At 47.6% G+C, this 23,055-nt stretch overlaps 1 protein-coding gene across 1 annotated transcript in view; it reads right to left on the reverse strand.

Moving 5' to 3' along the window:
* Positions 1-23,055, reverse strand: part of TAP1 (transporter 1, ATP binding cassette subfamily B member) — a 204,680-nt gene that overhangs the window by 19,176 nt on the left and 162,449 nt on the right. The window contains exons 10-11 of the mRNA XM_069241937.1: positions 14,014-14,173; positions 7,080-7,216 (exon numbers count right to left, since the gene is read on the reverse strand). Coding sequence (XP_069098038.1) covers positions 7,080-7,216; positions 14,014-14,173 — 297 coding nt within the window. The remainder of the gene's footprint in view (positions 1-7,079; positions 7,217-14,013; positions 14,174-23,055) is intronic.

The following is a 23,055-nucleotide window of genomic DNA, read 5'->3' on the forward strand; positions in this document are numbered from 1 at the left end:
AGTACCTGAATAGAGTAGCTAAGGAATATACTATAGAGGTGTGAGGATTTTTTGAACCTACGTTGACATTTGGCACTGCTTACTCACACCGCAAAAATTTGACATGCTTGCTTACACCCACAGAAAAGAGCTTCTTAGATCAGACAGATGATAGAAGAAAGGCTTAAAGGAGAAATTAGAAAAGGGCTTAGAGAAAAGGACTTTTAGAAATAATTATGCATTTAGTGACATGAAGATGTAATGAAGGTTAGCTTTAGATGCACAACATGTAGGAAAGCTTTGTGTGTATAGCCCTAAATCTAGAACTGATACGTTGTTTGTTGGAACAAGTGAATGTAGATATGTGTTTTTGTTTCAAAGTAAATGGATGTTCATGTTGAATGGACAGGACCCGGCAATTCCAAGAGTTTATTACATCTGAGGACCAAATGCGTATTACCATCTTCCAAGAGGATGGTATGGCACATGTTATTTGGGGATAGATTTCCCAAAGATATTTCAACTTGAGAACCTGAGTTAATTACCTAAAATGACTAAATTACATAATGTTAGACAAAAGTGAGAATCATATTCTGGCATAGTTGGAGACATATTTGGAGCAATACTTCCTTCAGTAGGAGGTATTTTGAATTCATTGAAAATTCGAAAGTTGTCTACTATTGTGGATAACATGCTGACACATTTTTTAGGAGACATGATCCTAATGGATACAGAAATGGCTGCGGTAAGATCTATGACTCTTCGGAACCGCCTTGTGTTAGACATTCTTTTAGCAAAGGAGGGTGGAGATTGTAAAATGCTGAACTCGCAACATTGTTGCTTATATATTCCTAACAATAGTAAAGAAATTAGAAGCCTAATTAACAATCTGACTAATGATAGTGCTGATTTGAGAGAGCTGAAAGAACCAGGAGTGTGGGAAAAGGTTGGCAAAGGATTTGCTTCCGTGGGAAATTGGCTTGGCAACCTAGGAAAAAGGATAATAATGAAAATAATACAAGGGATATTGATTATTGTGATTTGCATAGTTGGAGCATGAGTGATATGTAAATTGTATCAGGTGATTAGATTAAAGAAATTGAAAAATTATCAGAGGAGGGAAGAAATTAAAATGGAAAAATTGTTCAGGGAAAATTCGAAAAGGGAAACAAGATATAAAAGCTATAAGGAGGACAAATCAGAGAAGGGATTGTGAACACTGAATTTTTACTGATAAATATTCATGTATTTTGAATTATGGATCTGCACAGAATGTGACTTAATATAGAAAATAATATGCGATTTGGAAAATGTGCCCACTTGAGTGGCAGTCAGTAATCATGAAGTGTCCTTATTAAATGCTTATTAATACAAATTGATGTGCTCATGTTTAGATTAACGTAGTAGTGTGTTACATTAATGAATTTTCATTATGCATTTGCTTTATTAATTGTAGGCCTTAACTTAGCGAGGTCTTGGACCTAGTTGCACAGCCTCATGTTAAGCTGCACTGTTCAGATAACACTGTGAGAAATATTTGCTTGAAGAAAGTAAAACGTGAATTGTTTTTCACTGGCTTGACCAAACTTTAGCAAATGTCTTTCTTTTCTCATGAGAACTGCTTGCTAGAATGTCTTGTACTAGTTACTGTTACATTGTATAGTTTAGTGTGTGAGAAAGCGATGTCCCCAGGAGCTAACAATGGAGTACAGAGGGATACAAAATTGTTACCTGACGAGCCTGACGAGGGGAACAGGAGAAGAGGAGCCAATCATCGACATGTGAAAGACAGTTTAGTTATATCTTAGATTTGAAGTTCTTCCTTCTTTGGACTAAAAGTAAACGTACGATGCTTTGACCAATAGCAACGTGGGAAATGTTTTAGATGATTTTAACTTAGCCCGGCCGCACAGAGGAGAAGGGCGCCATTTCAGTCATTCTCATCTTTCATGCTCATTCTCATGTTCTGTTTTCCGCCAAAGAGGCGTGCTCATTCCTATTCTGATTCTCCTACTTATAGAATTCTTTCTTTAACTTTATTGCTTACATTTCCGATGCTGAATGCTGATCCCTTAGACATTGCTTTCCAAATGGTTCAGAAAGCTTAGAGTCCTGGTTCTGAACCATTCCCTTTCACGGTCCGTTGTTGAGTCTGACCGAAACAGATATCCAACTGACGAAGATAATTGCAGCTTGCTGAACAATACTGAGGAGCGGTATAACAAAATGGTATTGCTTTTGTTGTAATTTGTCTTTTCTTTGATGTGTTTCGGAATTTGTGTTGAAAAATTGTTTTGCATGAAGTCCAGACATGCTATTCTAATCAGAAGGGTTAGTGACGGAAAACCCTGAAATATTAAGTTGCTAATAATAAAATAATTGATGTTACTCAGTTGCTCACTCTATATGTATGCTATTTCTATTGCGCAGTTGTTCTTACTATTGGTTTGTACTGTAACTCTTGAGTGCGTAGTAATCCATGCATTAGTCAAATTGAGATTCTTCGGAAGATTTGGTTAACCAGTGTTGTTTCTGTATGTATATCGTTTGATTTTGAGACTAAGGGCCAGATGTAGGTATGTTCCAATTTGCGACTTGCAAATTGCGAGTCAGAGCGACTCACAATTTGCGAGTCGCAAATTGGAATGTAGGATGGTGTCCCAGACACCATCTACGACTCCCAAGGGGGTCGCAAAGGCCCACCTCGTTAATATTAATGAGGTGGGTTGCAATTTGAGACCCCCTTGCGAGTTGCAACACTCACAGGGATGGTGGCCTGCTGGAGACAGCAGACCACCATGTCTGTGTCTGTGACTGCTTTTAAATAAAGCATTTTTTGTTTTGTAATGCAGCCCGTTTTCCTTAAAGGAAAACGAAATGCATTAAAAAAACTAAAAAATGAAATTTTTACGTTGCATTTTTTCAGAGCAGGCAGTGGTCCTAAAAATGTTATGCAGTTCCATTCACAACGGGGAAGGGGTCCCATGGGGAACCCTTCACTTTTCTGAATGGGTTACCACCCATTTCAAATGGGTGCAAACAGCGATTGCTTTGCGACTGCGTTCGCAGTCACAAAGCAATCTGGCATTGCACTGCGACTTGCAATTAGGAAGGGGACTCCCCTTCCTAATTGCGACACGCAAACCCATTTTGCGATTCAGTAACCAGGTTACCGAATCACAAAAGGGGTTTTGTGCATTGCAAACTGCAGTTTGCACATCGTAAACAGCGAAATTAGCTGTTTGCGACGTGCAAACTGTTTGCTACATCTGGCCCCAAGTTACATGATATTAGCATTGTTAATATAGGGAAATAAACATTCTAACTTTTACATAAAGGTTTGGTTATTCATGGCCAAAGGGGTCATGGTGCGTGAGATTACTGACTTCAAAGATTATTGATATTGTTGTTTGCTATTTGTTGATGATTTGTATTGAAATTGTGTCCTATCGTGGGATTTACTCTAAGATTAGTCAAAAGGTCCGTTGAACCTCTAATGTGTCCCCTTATAAATTAAAGATAAGAAACCAAAAAAGGTCAGACGCACTAACATATGTGTGTTTGCAGCTACGCACAGACGCACGCTGAACATACTTGCACACGCACACATACACACACACACACACATATCACTTATCACTGGTCTTCAAATCATAATTTTGAAGAACTCAGAACACACATGATGTAAATATGTGATGTACACAGTCCCAGAGCACCTTCCATGCTTCCCCCTGATGGTCAGTCCTCTGCTCTGCAGGGAGGTTGGTTTACTGGGTCCCAGGCAGAGCCTGCGTGAAACACAACTGTTGTTTGACGCCGCCCATCTCAAGCGCTACGGATCCGCCTCTCAGCACTTGCTGCCTCACTCTTATCCCCACTTTTGGCGGCAAACTAAATCTATAACAAGTAATCGCGGCTTGCGAGGAATGGTAAAATGAAACAGGAAGGCAATGCCTATACAACGTCATATCAAATTACTTGCAAAATAAGGCAAAGTAATTTATAGCAGAGGAAAACGTGGTTTACTCTTTAAGCTTCTGGGCAGAACTAGCCCCTGCTGTAGAAGTTAGAAGAGGTATTGTTGTGGTTTATTAATGAAGTGCTTGCCATAAATGCGATTGGCCAGAAAGGCAGATACATATCATATGTACATGGCCATATGTGTGCTCGGAGCTGCTGGTGCCAGTTAAATTGTGACCCATTGAAGAGAAGTAAGAACTGAAACAAAGAGTTCACTCACCTCCTCGGAGAACAGCAGTGGCTCAATATTTGTCCTGGATCAGTAACAGGGTGCGAGGGGACAGTGATGTTCATGCAATGCTCGCGCTGATCTATTCTGCTGCTAGGTGTAGGAGGCTGGCCTGGTGTGTGGTGGGTACCTTAGGTACTTACACCTTTTACCAGGTCCAGTTATCCCTTATTAGTGAAATGTAGGCAGTGTTTAGAAGCCAGGCTCTCTAAAGGTAGCTGTGGATGAGCAGCCAAGGCTCATCTAGGAGACATGCAAAGCTCATGCAATACCACTGTAGACACACAGTACTCTCACACATGAAAGAATAGAAATTCACCTGTTATAGTTAGAGTTATCTAAAGTAACTATAACTCGCCCCCCCACCATGCACATTTATCTGCTCAATAATTTTACTGCAGATGTTAAAAAGGCATTATCAATGATGTTATCAAAGATGTCATGAGTGCTGTAATTTGTGTGGTAATTAGCAGTGCATGGTGAGGGCGTGCGGCCCCCACACAGAAATAGATGTGTGCCCCGGGGAGGTGGTTGTCCCCGGGGCTGCAGGGGGAGCAGAGGCCCCCGCATCCATAATATAAATGGCCCCAGGACCTGGCCCACCCGGAAGCTGCAGTTAAAGCAAGTGCAGGAGCCCGCGCTTGTTTTTTTTTTTTTTTTTACATTTCCGGAGGATCCACAGATCCGCTACGATTAGAAAGTTGCGGCCACCATTTTATTTCACAGGACACAGTTCCCCGAGGGGGAAAATCCAAATTGAACATGGCTTAAGGGGTCAGAGTGAAGGTACCCTCACCCCATGGGTGTGACATAAGTGTGTTTTGGGGACAAATTATGGGTTTCAAATATTTTTTCATCCCCATGCGCGATATTTGTGAAAATGCACAGAGTTTCACGAATTTTCACAAAATATTTGCCAAAATGTAAGAAATGTGAAAGAAAAAAATCAAAAACTCATTCATACACTAATTCATTCACTCATACATGCACTCAAAGACTCATGCACACATGCACACACCCACTCAAACACTCATGCACCTACTCAGACCCACTCATAAACTCACGCACCCACTCACAGATCCACTGACAGAGACAGGCCCTGTGGCCAACCTGCGTGGGCATGGCCAAAGGCTGTGCGTGGAGGGGGGTTGCATGGATGTAAGGGCTTGGCTGCAAGACCTGGCTGCAAGCCAAGCCTTGCGACCAACCCTTGCTGCGCACGGCCGAAGGAATAACATATAGTAATTTAAATTCCGTTAAAAAACATCAAAATTCACTGAAAACCATAGAAGTTCAGCAATTAATGTTAAAGTTAGCTCAAGTAAGTATACCTTACGTCCTAAGGTAACTATAACTCGCACCCTCGCCATAAACAGTTCTCTTATCAATAATTTTATTGCAAATGTTACAGTGATAACATCAGAGATGCCATACAAGATCTCATCAATGATATAGTATGTGGAGTAATTAGCTGTGCATGGCGAAGGTGCACCCCGGGACATAGGAGGAGCTGGCTCAGGGGGGTGGTGGTCCCCAGGGCCATCAGTGGTTCCTTGAGGGGGTGTGAAGATAGTCCCGGGGAGGTGGTGGTCCCCTGGGCTACAAAGGGCTAGAAACGTCAGAAACCTCCTTTGTATTATTTACTCTTTGCCCGGGGAGGTGGTGTCCCAGGGGCTGCGGGGCAGGGGGTCACGCGTCCCCTGCACATCATTGTCAAAGTGCCTTGGAGGTATCCCCGTGGCTGTGAGGGGGCGGAGCCCCCCCACTTACTTATCAACAAAGCCCTGGGGAGGTGGCAATCCCTGGGGCTATGGGGGTGGGTCAGGGGCCCCGTGCATATATAAAGACATGCCCACCCGGGGGCTCTATAGAAAACAAGTGCGGGCGCCTGTGCTTGGTTTTTTTTCCGCGTATTCGGGGATCCACTGCTAATTATGGCGAAATAAAAAAAAATGCTTTTAAGCCCTGTTGGGGGGGGGGGGGGGGGGGGGGGAGAAGGGTGTCGCTCTGAGACCCCAGCACCAAAGCTAAGGAGTCAGGGTTCCTCTACCCTGGTCCCTTGTCTTTTTTTACTTTTCGATGGGACTCAGCTGAAGCTGAGTCCCAAGATGACTGCAGCACTTCCTGGTTGAAGAGTTGGCAGCCAATCAGAGCCGTGCATTTCCCTGCACGAGCTCGTCATTATTTGCCAAGTCATCTCGTCCAGAGGTATTCAAATTTGGATTTCCTCTAATATCTCAAAACTACTGAACAGATTTACATCAAATAGGCGAACGCACACTGTGCGCCTAAAGCCAGCGTTCTGCCACATTTGGTGGAATTCTGCCCCGTGGTGTGGGATGTGGCTGTGTTACAAAATCCTGTGAGAATTAACATGGGAAACACAGCTTTTTGGACCCCCCTCCTTTTCCTCGGCCCCTGGTTGACGGATCACCCCGAAACTTCTCATGGCAACAAGAATCACCGGCACACGTTTTTGGGAAGATTCGTCAAATGGTGCCAAAGACATAGGCAAGTCAAAAAACGCTTTTTCTATGGAAACTGGACCTAACTATAACTACCTCTTGGCGGCCGCCACTAGGTTATATATAAAATCAAGGTGTGTATGTGGGGTTAGGTATAGTAAAACTTTGCTTACCCATAGAAATGTACCTTCAAGACATTTTTCCTTGATATGCTTGACACAATATTTTGTCCACACAATAAATTTAACTGGATAATTTGTCCAAACACAACTCCTTCCATAGCTGCCATGCTCCCCCCTCGCTTTGGGCAGTTACCCCCCCCCCGGGGGCTGCTCCTGCAGACACTAATGTACAACGTGGACTGTAGAAGTGATCGCCCAACTCACCAGGTGCTCGGTCTCAGCGTCCAGCGAGCTGGTGGCGTCATCCAAGATGAGAATCTGGGGGTCCCGCATCAGCGCCCTGGCGATGGCTACTCGTTGCCTCTGGCCCCCCGACAGCTTCCCTCCCTTCTCGCCGGCGTCTGTGGAAGAAGGACAGGCAGGAATTAGGTATCAAGGGATGTGGGGAGCGAAAAGAGGATAACATGGGCACAATGTTTCCAAGCTCTTGACACTGTATGGATATATGAAGGCTGAGTCCACATGGGGGTCCTAACGCAGGTGCACACAAGCCTTGCACCTCCCTGTGCTAGGGAGAGACCTCTGTTTACAACGCTCACGTGGCACGTTTGGTATTCAGGCTCTTTCATCCATGCCCACCATACTCACCTTGGCAGAATGCTACACATATGCATTGATATGATTGGTGGACAAGCCCCATTAGTTGCAGAAGATTTCCTCTGTGTTCAACCACAGAGAGCTCGCCAGTTCCTTGCTTGAGGCTCAGTTCACACAGATCCTTGCTCTGAGTGTTCGCTGGTTGTTCATGGCTTACTAGCACCTCTTTGTTCACTTTCTTATTTGCAGCCCAGTTCAGCCTGTTTTCACTCAGTACTTGTTACTATGGCACATGCCCTTATACCCCTGCTGGGACCTTCCCTGCATGTGCTTCACTCCACCCAGCTGCTATTCTATGTACCTGCTTGAGATGGGCTCCATCTTTCTTCTTGTGCGGTAGTTTTCCTGCTTGATACCTACTATGCCTCCCTTGCTCAGGTTGTGCCTGCTCTTCCTACCTTTCACTCTGGATGTGTGCTTGTGGGTGTCCCTCCCTGCACAAAAACAATCGCCCCGCAACGCAGCCTTCCTTGCAGCATGGCACAATGGTGGCTGCGTTGGTGCTCGGCAGGTAATTTAGCGCCAGCGCAGGGGGAAACACAGGGATGCCACATCTTTTTGTAAGTACGACGCATCTCTGGGTTTCAGAATTGATGCAGCGCGGAGCTGGCAGTTTTGGCATGGCGCTGCGCCTGTTCTTTGTAAATATGCCCCTCGGAGTGCGCTGCGTCCTGCCAATCAGGCCTCAGTGCCTGTGCTCTGACCCCCAAAAAGGTATATGTTGAATTGACTGGCACAGAATTGACATAAGGTACTTACTTACAAGTCCCTAGTATGTGGTACGCGGAGCCTCGGGCCTGTACGTTAAGTGTCCCTCACGGACTGCAGCCCTTATTGTCCCACCACAACTTGGCAAAGCGCAGCGAGGCTCCCAGCCGCCACTTTAGGCCGGCAAGCGGTTTCTAACCTGCTAACTCCAGTTTGCCTTTTAACCAAAGACAGAGCCCAAAACTTCCTTTTTAATATTTATGAGTCACCGCTAAGGAAGGCCTACTGAACTCTAAAGGTGGGTGCAATATATGGACAAGAAGGATGTGGTTTATTACTTTACATGTCCTTTGGAAAGGCTACCAGCCCCATTGGCGAGTGAGGAGTACACGCTGATAGCTCAGCAGTGCTACCTTCCAAATAGGACAACTAAATATGGTTCTTCCAGGGATCAAATGAACCGGTGCATTGAAGCCAACTTGTTGCTCAAGTTGAATTTCATGTCAGTATTTGGTGAAAGTTTCCAGGAGCCGTTCATGGTTGCACACAGGCTGCTGTCTCGAGATGGCCTTCTGCCCCCGGGGGAAGGTGAGAATGACTCTCAGGAGGGAAACAGAGGACCTGCTGAGGGAAGAGGTTTGACCACCTCCTGGCCAGATGGGCACAGTGGCTTGCTGCTAACCCTAAACCGCAAGTCGCGAGGCAGGTGGTAGCACATGCAGAAACTGAAGTCCATCCAACTAAAATGAATTGGATGAAAGTTAAATTAACTATTGCAGATAATTTACAGGAAAATCACCAACAGATAATCTAAACCAACTGAAAGGCATCTTTGACCGACATTGTGGTACTGTGAATACTTCTGAAAAAGCCACCCACGCTGTGAGGATCACTTGTATCCAGGAGTTTTCTACCTAAAGTCCAAGAGCAGTTGTGCACTATTTGTGTGAGCTGGCAGAGAAGAGGCCTGCTAGGATTAGTTGTAGCAAAGCATTGCTTATCAGAAGAGACAGAGAGAATCAAGGAAACATGAGGTGAACGCCTCTCTCGATGCTAGCATTAAAGCAAGCAGCCTGGGGAGGCGTTGGAATGGGAGACTGGCTGGGAGAGGGCAGGTGAGTGATGCAGATGGGTTTGTTCAGCTGGAAAACTCCTCCTGTTACAGCTGTGGACAACTGGATCACTGTGGACAGCCGAAAGTGTCCACTGAGGTCACCAGAGCAACACAAACAGCCTGGGTTTCCGCTTAGCGACTTCCTCCTCCTCCTGTCACCCCCATAGTAAAGGTACCCTACCATTCAGAAGACCCCAGGAGTAGCAAACTGACCCATACATACCTCAAACCCAGTAGATAGGAAAGGGCATACATTAAGTGTGTGTAGCATCCATGGTAGTCCACCTCCTTGCAAGATTGACAAAGGCAGCCGCCAATCAGCTTCAAAGGCTTCTGCTTTTCTTACTTTTCCTCCCCTGGCCAACACTGTTGTCTGGGATTACGAATCATCCATCAAATTACTAATCCTTTTGTTCTGTCTTTTGGCCCCATCATCGTTTCCTCTTAAGCCCCACCCACCATATAATGAACTGGCATGAGACTGTCTGCATACATTGAATTGCAATGTATACTGAACCTCTGAGGTGTTTTCCTCGATGTCCATATTCAAATTGAAATTATGTTTTAGCCTTGATGAGTGAGTCCTCCCCCTCTGTAGATCCTCTCATGGTTACAAGCCTCCCAAGGATGTGACTGCTATTTAGTGACAGGTCTACTCCTCCCTGGGTGAACTAACACCAAATATATACCATTAACAACACCCACCTGCACTTTAAAGATGGGGCAGAGATCCCCCTGCAAGTTGTCGCAGTGAGTGACTGTGCCTGCTTGCAGTGGGATGTCTGGGGGAGCCTGCGGGACCCCCTTTCACTTCTCCAGAGGGCTGTTGTAGGAGGCTGGACTGGCTTGTAGTGAGTACCAAGGGGTACTTGCACCTTGTACCAGGCCCAGTTATCCCTTATTAGTGTATAGGGTGTCTAGCAGCTTAGGCTGATAGATAATGGTAGCTTAGCAGAGCAGCTTAGGCTGAACTAGGAGACGTGTGAAGCTACTACAGTACCACAAGTGTCACTTGCACAATATCATAAGAAAACACAATACACAGTTATACTAAAAATAAAGGTACTTTATTTTTATGACAATATGCCAAAGTATCTTAGAGTGTACCCTCAGTGAGAGGATAGGAAATATACACAAGATATATGTACACAATACCAAAAATATGCAGTATAGTCTTAGAAAACAGTGCAAACAATGTATAGTTACAATAGGATGCAATGGGGACACATAGGGATAGGGGCAACACAAACCATATACTCCAAAAGTGGAATGCGAACCACGAATGGACCCCAAACCTATGTGACCTTGTAGAGGGTCGCTGGGACTATTAGAAAATAGTGAGAGTTAGAAAATTAGCCCTCCCCAAGACCCTGAAAAGTGAGTGCAAAGTGCACTAAAGTTCCCCAAGAGACAAAGAAGTCGTGATAGAGGAATAATGCAGGAAAGACACAAACCAACAATGCAACAACTGTGGATTTCCAATCTAGGGTACCTGTGGAACAAGGGGACCAAGTCCAAAAGTCACAAGCAAGTAGGAGATGGGCATATGCCCAGGAAATGCCAGCTGTGGATGCAAAGAAGCTTCTACTGGACAGAAGAAGCTGAGGTTTCTGCAGGAACGAAAAGGGCTAGAGACTTCCCCTTTGGTGGACGGATCCCTCTCGCCGTGGAGAGTCGCGCAGAAGTGTTTTCCCGCCGAAAGAACGCCAACAAGCCTTGCTAGTTGCAAATCGTGCGGTTAGCGTTTTTGGACGCTGCTGTGGCCCAGGAGAAACCAGGAGGTCGCAAATTGGACCAGGAGGTAGAGGGGGCGTCGAGCAAGACAAGGAGCCCTCTCAACAGCAGGTAGCACCCGGAGAAGTGCCAGAAACAGGCACTACAAGGATGCGTGACACAGTGCTCACCCAAAGTTACACAAAGGAGTCCCACGTCGCCGGAGACCAACTTAGAAAGTCGTGCAATGCAGGTTAGAGTGCCGTGGACCCAGGCTTGGCTGTGCACAAAGGATTTCCGCCGGAAGTGCACAGGGGCCGGAGTAGCTGCAAAAGTCGCGGTTCCCAGCAATGCAGTCTAGCGAGGTGAGGCAAGGACTTACCTCCACCAAACTTGGATTGAAGAGTCACTGGACTGTGGGGGTCACTTGGACACAGTTGCTGGATTCGAGGGACCTCGCTCGTCGTGCTGAGAGGATACCCAAGGGACCGGTAATGCAGCTTTTTGGTGCCTGCGGTTGCAGGGGGAAGATTCCGTCGACCCACGGGAGATTTCTTCGGAGCTTCTAGTGCAGAGAGGAGGCAGACTACCCCCACAGCATGCACCACCAGGAAAACAGTTGAGAAGGCGGCAGGATCAGCGTTACAGAGTTGCAGTAGTCGTCTTTGCTACTTTGTTGCAGTGTTGCAGGCTTCCAGCGCGGTCAGCAGTCGATTCCTTGGCAGAAGGTGAAGAGAGAGATGCAGAGGAACTCTGATGAGCTCTTGCATTCGTTATCTAAAGTTTCCCCAGAGACAGAGACCCTAAATAGCCAGAAAAGAGGGTTTGGCTGCTTAGGAGAGAGGATAGGCTACTAACACCTGAAGGAGCCTATCAGAAGGAGTCTCTGACGCCACCTGGTGGCACTGGCCACTCAGAGCAGTCCAGTGTGCCAGCAGCACCTCTGTTTCCAAGATGGCAGAGGTCTGGAGCACACTGGAGGAGCTCTGGACACCTCCCAGGGGAGGTGCAGGTCAGGGGAGTGGTCACTCCCCTTTCCTTTGTCCAGTTTCGCGCCAGAGCAGGGCTAAGGGGTCTCTGAACCGGTGTAGACTGGCTTATGCAGAATTGGGCACATCTGTGCCCAAGAAAGCATTTCCAGAGGCTGGGGGAGGCTACTCCTCCCCTGCCTTCACACCATTTTCCAAAGGGAGAGGGTGTAACACCCTCTCTCAGAGGAAGTCCTTTGTTCTGCCATCCTGGGACAAGCCTGGCTTGACCCCAGGGGGGCAGAAACCTGTCTGAGGGGTTGGCAGCAGCAGCAGCTGCAGTGAAACCCCAGGAAAGGCAGTTTGGCAGTACCAGGGTCTGTGCTACAGACCACTGGGATCATGGAATTGTGCCAACAATGCCAGGATGGCATAGAGGGGGCAATTCCATGATCTTAGACATGTTACATGGCCATATTCGGAGTTACCATTGTGAAGCTACATATAGGTATTGACCTATATGTAGTGCACGCGTGTAATGGTGTCCCCGCACTCACAAAGTTCAGGGAATTGGCCCTGAACAATGTGGGGGCACCTTTGCTAGTGCCAGGGTGCCCTCACACTAAGTAACTTTGCACCTAACCTTTACCAAGTAAAGGTTAGACATATAGGTGACTTATAAGTTACTTAAGTGCAGTGTAAAATGGCTGTGAAATAACGTGGACGTTATTTCACTCAGGCTGCAGTGGCAGGCCTGTGTAAGAATTGTCAGAGCTCCCTATGGGTGGCAAAAGAAATGCTGCAGCCCATAGGGATCTCCTGGAACCCCAATACCCTGGGTACCTCAGTACCATATACTAGGGAATTATAAGGGTGTTCCAGTAAGCCAATGTAAATTGGTAAAATTGGTCACTAGCCTGTTAGTGACAATTTGAAAGAAATGAGAGAGCATAACCACTGAGGTTCTGGTTAGCAGAGCCTCAGTGAGACAGTTAGGCACCACACAGGGAACACATACATATAGGCCACAAACTTATGAGCACTGGGGTCCTGACTAGCAGGGTCCCAGTGACACATAACAAACATACTGAAAACATAGGGTTTTCACTATGAGCACTGGGCCCTGGCTAGCAGGATCCCAGTGAGACAGTGAAAACACCCTGACATACACTCACAAACAGGCCAAAAGTGGGGGTAACAAGGCTAGAAAGAGGTTACTTTCTCACAGCTGTCCTCAGGGGGTGCAATGACAGAGGTACATCTTTTATGGTGTGCTGTCAGTGCACCACCTAGGGGCCTGTTTACCTCTGTGCCCGCATCCGTAATAGGGCTCTGACGCAGAGGCAAGGTGATTCCCTCGTTTGCATTGGGCCACACTCCCATACGAATGAGGGAACGCCCTCTCAAGATAGCCCTGGTGGCACATGTGCGCCATCGTATCAGTATTACAAAAGGGGCCACACAAGCATCTGTGGCCCCTTCTGTAATACTATAATGTCCCTGAGGGCTTTCTAAAGTTGGGCACACATGTACATATCTGTGCTGCCTTTTCTCTTGGAGTTCCTCTGCTCGGCACATACCAGGTGACCCCTGCCCACATGTTTGTCATCAGAGCATCTTTTATAAATGTCCAAAACCAGGGAGATACTGTCCAAATAGAAACAGGGAGATGCTCTACTTAGGAGATGGGCCAGAAAAGGCACTTATGGAACCAGCAAAAAAAAATGCACAGGAATCCAGACAGTTAATGTATTTAAGGAACCTAAACTGTCCTATAGTGTACATAATTCATACACAAGGACTTTGTATGTAAAATACAGACTTTTTTACCATGTTGTAAGTTAATCTTCTACCTATGCGTGAGGTTTTTTGTATTCGGAGACAGGTCCACATTCTTATAAAGTTGATTCTTGGTGACTTATTTGAGGACCGCAGAGGATAGAGATGAGGTTCAGCCTCACATTGCTGATCATATGAGGTCACTGAGGGAATACGGACCCCTTCGTTGTCTGTTCATGGAGGTTGAGGGGGGTCTTACCTGTCTTGTACTGCTCCTTGAAAGACATGATGAACTCATGAGCGTTGGCTTCTCTGGCCACCTTCTCGACAGCATCCACGGGCTGGTGCTCTAACCCATAACAGATGTTTTCCTGCAGCGAGCGGGCGAACAGCACCGGCTCCTGGCTCACTAGCGCCACCTGCAGAAGAGACAAGGTGACACATGGACATAGTGCTAACCCTCTAGCGCCACCTGCAGGAGAGACAAGGTGACACATGGACACAGTACTAACTCTCTAGCGCCACGTGCAGGAGAGACAAGGTAACACATGGACACAGAGCTAACTCTCTAGCGCCACCTGCAGGAGAGACAAGGTGACACATGGACACAGAGTGCTAACCCTTTAGCGCCACCTGCAGGAGAGACAAGGTGACACATGGACACAGAGTGCTAACCCTCTAGCGCCACCTGCAGGAGAGACAAGGTAACTCATGGATACAGAGTGCTAACCCTGCAGCACCACCTGCAGAAGAGACAAGGTAACACATGGACACACAGCAGTAACTCTCTGGCGCCACCTGCAGAAGAGACAATGTAACAGATGGAAACAGTGCTAACCCTCTAGCGCCACCTGCAGAAGAGACAAGGTGACACGTGGACACACAAAGCTAACTCTGTAGCGCCACCTGCAGGAGAGACAAGGTGACTCATGGATACAGAGTGCCAACTCTCTAGCGCCACCTGCAGGAGAGACAAGGTGACACATGGGCACAGTGCTAACTTTCTAACGCCACCTGCAGGAGAGACAAGGTGACACATGGACACTGTGCTAACTTTCTAGCGCCACCTGCAGAAGAGACAAGGTGACACATGGACACAGTGCTAACTCTCTAGCGCCACCTGCAGGAGAGACAAGGTGACACATGGACACAGTGCTGACTCTCTAGCGCCACCTGCAGGAGAGACAAGGTGACACATGGACACAGTACTGACTCTCTAGCGCCACCTGCAGGACAGACAAGGTGACATATGGACACATAGGGCCTGATTTAGATAGTGGCAGATGGGTTACTCCATCACAACGATGACAGATATCCCGTCTGTCGAAATCTAAAACTCATTCAATCCAATGCCACCAGGAGGCAGGTAGAAGTTAATTTTGGGTCATACAAAAGAGATGTATAGCAACACACAATAAAAAAACACCAGCACCACCCTCAGTTAGAACCACAGACACAATATAATGATTCAACAGTGCCACCTGCAAGAAAGAACAGAGTAATCATGGGGATTGTAGGAAGGTACATTCTTTTTGTCATGGTTACCCTTACTTTTTACCTGCTGTCAGTATGCGTTGACTGTTTTCACTAGGATCCTGCTAACCAGGACCCCAGTGATTGTGCTCTCTCCATCTAGATGTGGTTTCCTAGGACTTTGCACACCCCACAATTTGGCATACTGGTGCCCCCATGTAAGTACCTAGTATATGGTACTTAGGTACCCAGGGCATTGGGGCACCAGGTGTTTCCCATGGGCTGCAGCATGTATTGTGGCACCCATGGGAACATATGCAAAATGTGTCTGCAGACCTTACACTGCAGCCTGCATGAAAGGGTGCATGCATCCTTTCACTACAGATCACTGCAATAACTCACTGTAAATCACCCCTATGGTAGGCCCTCCTAGCCCAGAGGGCAGGGTGCAGGTACCTGTGTGTGAGGGCACTGCTGCATGAGCAGAGGTTCCCCTGTGAACTCAGCTACATTGCACTGTACTTCGTAAGTGCGGGGAAGCCATTTTGCCCGTGTCCAGCTATATATGGCAACTCCAAACCTGGGCATGTTTGGTATCAAACATGTCGGAATCATACCCCAATACTGTTGCCAGCATTGGGTGTCTGATTCCATGCACTCTGGGGGCTCCTTAAAAGACCCCCCAGTATTGCTCCTACTAGTCTTTCAGGGTGTTTGCAAGCAGCCTGTGCTGCTGCCACTCTCCAGATGGGTTTCTGCCCTCTTGGTGCTTGACCAGCTCAGGCAGGGGAAGGCAGAACAAAGGATTTCCTGTGGGAGAGGGAGGCAACACCCTCTCCCCATGGAAATAGGTGTGACGTGGCTTGGGAGGGGGTAGCCTCCCCAAGCCACCGGAATGCTTTGAAGGGCACATTTGATGCCCTCCTTGCATAAACCGGTTTGCACTAATCCCCTACTCTGACACAAATCTGGACAAAGGAAAGGGGAGTGTCCACTCCCCAGTCTATCAAAACCCCAGGGGTGGTGCTCAGAGCTCCTCCAGGTGGCCACTTGGTTCTGCCATCTGTGAATTCAAGATGTGTAGAGGCCCCTGGGAGCATCGGCATGGGCAGGTCAGGCACTTAACGTCACAGCCCCCTCCTGATAGGTGGTCACCTTGCAGGTGACCAACCTCCCTTTTAGGGCTATGTAATGTCTCCCTCATGGGTGCGTTCTCAGATTCAACATGCTCGATTCCAGCAGGACTCCTCTGCATCGTTTACTTCATCTTCTGGCCACTGGGACTGCAACTGGACCCTCCAGGAACCGACAATCTGCAACTTCAGCCACAGCTCTGCTCTGAAACATTGTTTCTCCGGATCCTCCCAGCAACTGCAACAATTCCCCAGCTATGCATCCTCTGAGGACAGCGAGTCTTCAGCCTGCACAAGAAGTAAGAAGGAATCTCCCTTGGAGTGAAAGAGTTACTCCCCTGTATCTGCAGGCACCAACTGCAACGATGACCAGCTGCGTGGATCTGCTCACCTCCGGAACTGCGTGGATTCTGCATCACAGGTGGTGGTCTGGAGTGGTCCCCTCGGTCCTCTCTACCAGCTGTCCAACTTGGGAGATGGTAAGCCCTTGCCTCTCCTTGCAGGACAGTACCCCTGTGCACCACGACTCTTGCAGCTACCAAGGCTTGTTTGTTCCTCCGCCATTGGATCAGGCTCCCTGTAGCCCCGGCCTCCAGCACTCCTTCCTGCAAAGCACAGTCTCCTGCCTGCTGCTCCAGTGACGTGGAACTCCGTTTCAGGTGTGCTGGGTGGGTCTGACTGCGACTCCTGTGCCTGCTGCCAGTGGGTTGTCTGTGGGGCAGCCTTCTTGTGACTCTCCCAGCTGCTGAGGGTCACTTCGGACTCCCCTCTTTGGGTCGAGTCCCCTGGACCTTGCTGGTACTCTTCAGCCTTGCAAGACTTGTTGGTGGTTTTCCAGCACCAGTGACTGACTGCATCTTGACCGCCGACGTGGGACATCACTTGCATAACTCCTGGGACTCCTCCTCAACTCCGGTGCTGCACTGCTGACCTTCTTCATCCACTGTCGACCTGGTACTGCACCTCTAGAAGGGTGGGTAGTGGCTCCTGCCGCAAACGGACACTCCATCACGAACCCGACTTGGTCCCCTTCCTTTGCAGGTCCTCCTCTGTCAGGATCCACCTTTGGGTTCTTCCAGTCTTGGTTGGGGGTCTTGCAAAATCCTCTTCCAAAGTCCTCCTGTTGGTTTTGGGGAAAACCAGGTACTTACGTCTGCTCTTCTGGTTGCTGAGGGTAACACTGGTACTCACCTCTTGGGGTTCCTAGTTCCTCCAGCTCCCTTCTACTGATTCCACATCCTTGGGTCGGGGACTGCCTTTCACATTCCACTTTTTTAGACTATGGTTTGGCCCTCCATTATGGCCCTCACTATTTGCTATTGCTTTTACCAATACCTCGTGCTTTCTATGCTCTTTACTGATTGCTAATGTGTATCTAATAGTGTGTTTACTTACCTCCAGTTGGGGGATGCCTATACAGAATTTTAGTATTTGTGTTACTATAATAAAGGACCTTTATTTTTGTAACACTGTGTGATTCTGTCATGTGTTATAGTGCTGTGTGACTGTAGTGGTATTGCATAAGCTTTGCATATCTCCAAGATAAGTTTTGGGTGCTCATCCACAGCTACCATTAGAGAGCCTTTACTTCCTAGACACTGACTACACTTCACCAATAGAGGATACCTGACCTGGTATAGGGTAATAACACCATAGGTGTCCACTACACACCAGGCCAGCTTCCTACAGGGATGCAATCCTAACTCAGCATGGTCCACTTCAATAAGGGACAGGGTGGCACACTGGCACATAATCCTGGCTCTATGCCGCCTGCTACAGTAAGGGACAGGGTGGCACAGGGCACATAATCCCGCCTTTATTACACTTTCTAAAGTGAGGTACAGAATGAGACCCAGGCACATAATACCAGCTCTATACTACCTTTCATAGTACAGGACAGGGGAAACATGACACATAATCCCGGCACTCTGCTATCTTCTACAGTAAGGGACAGGATGGCACACGGGCACATAATCCTGGCTCTATGCCGCCTGCTACAGTAAGGGACAGGGTGGCACAGGGCACATAATCCCGCCTTTATTACACTTTCTAAAGTGAGGTGCAGAATGAGACCCAGGCACATAATCCCAGCTCTATACTACCTTTCATAGTACAGGACAGGGGAAACATGACACATAATCCCGGCACTCTGCTAACTTCTACAGTAAGGTACAGGGTGGCACAGGACACATAATCCCGCCTTTATTACACTTTCTAAAGTGAGGTGCAGAATGAGACCCAGGCACATAATCCCAGCTCTATACTATCTTTCATAGTACAGGACAGGGGAAACATGACACATAATCCCGGCACTCTGCTAACTTCTACAGTAAGGGACAGGGTGGCACACTGGCACATAATCCTGGCTCTATGCCGCCTTCTACAGTAAGGGACAGGGTGGCACACGGGCACATAATCCTGGCTCTATACTACCTTTCATAGTACAGGACAGGGGAAACATGACACATAATACCTGCACTCTGCTAACTTCTACAGTAAGGGACAGGGTGGCACACTGGCACATAATCCTGGCTCTATGCCGCCTGCTACAGTAAGGGACAGGGTGGCACAGGGCACATAATCCTGCCTTTATTACACTTTCTAAAGTGAGGTGCAGAATGAGACCCAGGCACATAATCCCAGCTCTATACTACCTTTCATAGTACAGGACAGGGGAAACATGACACATAATCCCGGCACTCTGCTAACTTCTACAGTAAGGTACAGGGTGGCACAGGGCACATAATCCCGCCTTTATTACACTTTCTAAAGTGAGGTGCAGAATGAGACCCAGGCACATAATCCCAGCTCTATACTATCTTTCATAGTACAGGACAGGGGAAACATGACACATAATCCCGGCACTCTGCTAATTTCTACAGTAAGGGACAGGGTGGCACACAGGCACATAATCCTGGCTCTATGCCGCCTGCTACAGTAAGGGACAGGGTGGCACAGGGCACATAATCCTGGCTCTATGCCGCCTGCTACAGTAAGGGACAGGGTGGCACAGGGCACATAATCCTGGCTCTATGCCGCCTGCTACAGTAAGGGACAGGGTGGCACAGGGCACATAATCCTGGCTCTATGCCGCCTGTTACAGTAAGGGACAGGGTGGCACAGGGCACATACTCCCGCCTTTATTACACTTTCTAAAGTGAGGTACAGAATGAGACCCAGGCACATAATCCCAGCTCTATACTACCTTTCATAGTACAGGACAGAGGAAACATGACACATAATCCCAGCACTCTGCTAACTTCTACAGTAAGGGACAGGGTGGCACACGGGCACATATTATTGGCTCTATACCACCTGCTACTTTAAAGGACAGGGTGACACATGGGCACACAATCCTGACTCACAAGCACTACTTTAAGGAAGGGAAGGATTAATGTTTGATTACACATCCGTGGCTCTGCAGTACCACCTTCAGTAAGTGACCTGGGACATAGGCACACTATTGTGACAGCAGCTGGGCACCGTGTAGGCTCATGATCACAGCTCACCAGTGATGCCAATGGTAAGGTACGTGGTAACAGGTAACACGTGCACACAATCGTGACCCTGTAACACCACCTACAGTAATGAACAGGTCAGGCCATGGGTGTACAATATAAAGTCACTAGCACAGCAGACTGCAAGAAAACTGCATCAATCCGATCTTCCAAGTCAATGTCAGAGTCTTTTATGTTAACATTCTTTCATTATTTTAAATTCCATGCAATCCAAAAGCATATGGAAAACAAAACTTGACAAAAGTAAATAAAAAATAGTTCTAAAAGTTTAAAGTTTCCTAACTGACTTCCACGTTACTGAATAACTCATACATATAACTAATGTATAAACATATTGATATAAAACAATCTATTAATTACAAATCTTAGAATTATAATAAAATCCAGCTTCAATCATTTTTTTGCTCTGCTCCATTGGGAGTTGCTCATTAAACTATGGATGGCTGTGACCCCCCCTGCTCATCTAAATGCCTCCCCTCACACTAAGATCACAGACTATGGCTACTAACAGGCCAAAAGTTGTGCCCCCTCCCGCTCATCTCAGTGACTCCCCTCACATTGGGATCACACACTCTGGCTGCCAAGAGTTTGGCCCTCATTATGAGACAGCTGGAGTGTTACCCCTGGTGGGAGGCGTGCTTTGGCCATTTCTACGTGGGTCAGTATTCCTGCACCTGAAATTGCCAAGAGTGGAACCACCAAGCTGAGTTTTAACCAGGTGCATTTTTGCACCTTGTACAACCACCACTGGTTAGGTGGTGTTCTGATATTTTTCATTTAGTTGGAAGATTGTTTTTTTGCCTTTTTGGTGGCTATAGAACTCTGTGCACTTTACCCCTTATAACCAAAGTGAATGTGCCTGTGCTCCTCATTAGAATACTGCTGAATGGCACATTTATTTTACTTGTAAGTCCCTAGTATGTGGTACCAAGGTGTAGTCAGGGCCTATACGTTAAACGGCACTAGTTGACTGCAGCATCCATTGTGCCATCCACTGCAGAGATAATGTAAACATGCTTGGAGGGCTCCCATCAGCAGTCTGGCTGCACAGAATTTAACTGCAAATTCAGCTTGTCAAAATAAACCTTCTGACGAGCCTAAACCATCCTTTTAAAGATTTATAAGTCACCCTTAGGTAGGCCTTATGGCCCACAAAGGCAAGGTGCATGGTATGTGTAGGAGGCTGGACTGGCTTGTAGTGAGTACCTAGGGGTACTTACACCTTGCACCAGGCCCAGGTATCCCTTATTAGTGTATAGGGTGTCTAGCAGCTTAGGCTGATAGATAATGGCAGCTTAGCAGAGCAGCTTAGGCTGAACTAGGAGACGAGTGACGCTCCTACAGTACCACTAGTGTCACTTGCACAATATCATAAGAAAACACAATACACAGATATACTAAAAATAAAGGTACTTTATTTTTATGACAATATGCCAAAGTATCTCAGAGTGTACCCTCAGTATGAGGGAAATATACACAAGATATATGTACACAATACCAAAAATATGCAGTATAGTCTTAGAAAACAGTGCAAACAATGTATAGTTACAATAGGATGCAAGGGGGACACATAGGGATAGGGGCAACACAAACCATATACTCCAAAAGTGGAATGCGAACCACGAATGGACCCCAAACCTATGTGACCTTGTAGAGGGTCGCTGGGACTATTAGAAAATAGTAAGGGTTAGAAAAATAGCCCACCCCAAGACCCTGAAAAGTGAGTGCAAAGTGCACTAAAGTTCCCCAAAGGACAAAGAAGTCGTGATAGGGGAATTCTGCAGGAAAGACACAAACCAGCAATGCAACAACTATGGATTTCCAAACGAGGGTACCTGTGGAACAGGGGGACCAAGTCCAAAAGTCACAAGCAAGTCGGAGATGGGCAGATGCCCAAGAAATGCCAACGGTGGGTGCAAAGAAGCTGCTACTGGACAGTAGAAGCTTAGGATCCTGCAGGAACAACAAGGGCTAGAAACTTCCCCTTTGGAGGATGGATCCCCCATGACGTGGAGAGTCGTTCAGAAGTGTTTTCCTGTGGAAATACAGCCAACAAGCCTTGCTAGCTGCAAATCGTGCGGTAAGGGTTTTTGCGTGCTGCTGTGGCCCAGGAGGGATCAGGATGTCGCCAATTGCGTCTGGGGACAGAGGGGCGTCGAGCAAGACAAGGAGCCCTCTCAGAAGCAGGCAGCACACGCAGAAGTGCCGGAACAGGCACTTCAAAGAAGAGTGAAACGGTGCTCACCCGAAGTTGCACAAAGGAGTCCCACGCCGCCGGAGGACAACTTAGAAAGTCGTGCAATGCAGGTAAGAGTGCCGTGGACCCAGGCTTGGCTGTGCACAAAGGATTTCCGCCGGAAGTGCACGGAAGCCGGAGTAGCTGCAAAAGACGCGGTTCCCAGCAATGCAGTCTGGCGTGGGGAGGCAAGGGCTTACCTCCACCAAACTTGGACTGAAGAGTCAGTGGACTGTGGGAGTCACTTGGACAGAGTTGCTGGAATCAAGGGACCTCGCTCGTCGTGCTGAGAGGAGACCCAGAGTACCGGTAATGCAGTTCTTTGATGCCTGCGGTAGCAGGGGGAAGATTCCGTCGACCCACAGGAGATTTCTTCAGAGCTTCTATTGCAGAGAGGAGGCAGACTACCCCCACAGCATGCACCACCAGGAAAACAGTCGAGAAGGCGGCAGGATCAGCGATGCAGAGTTGCAGTAGTCGTCTTTGCTACTTTGTTGCAGTTGTGCAGGCTTCCAGCGCGGTCAGCAGTCGATTCCTTGGCAGAAGGTGAAGAGAGAGATGCAGAGGAACTCTGATGAGCTCTTGCATTCGTTATCTAAGGAATTCCCCAAAGCAGAGACCCTAAATAGCCAGAAAAGAGGGTTTGGCTACTTAGGAGAGAGGATAGGCTAGCAACACCTGACGGAGCCTATCAGAAGGAGTCTCTGACATCACCTGCTGGCACTGGCCACTCAGAGCAGTCCAGTGTGCCAGCAGCACCTCTGTTTCCAAGATGGCAGAGGTCTGGAGCACACTGGAGGAGCTCTGGACACCTCCCAGGGGAGGTTCAGGTCAGGGGAGTGGTCACTCCCCTTTCCTTTGTCCAGTTTCGCGCCAGAGCAGGGCTAAGGGGTCCCCTGAACCGGTGTAGACTGGCTTATGCAGAATTGGGCCCATCTGTG

Source organism: Pleurodeles waltl, chromosome 6, assembly GCF_031143425.1.
Source record: "Pleurodeles waltl isolate 20211129_DDA chromosome 6, aPleWal1.hap1.20221129, whole genome shotgun sequence".
Taxonomy (NCBI): domain Eukaryota; kingdom Metazoa; phylum Chordata; class Amphibia; order Caudata; family Salamandridae; genus Pleurodeles; species Pleurodeles waltl.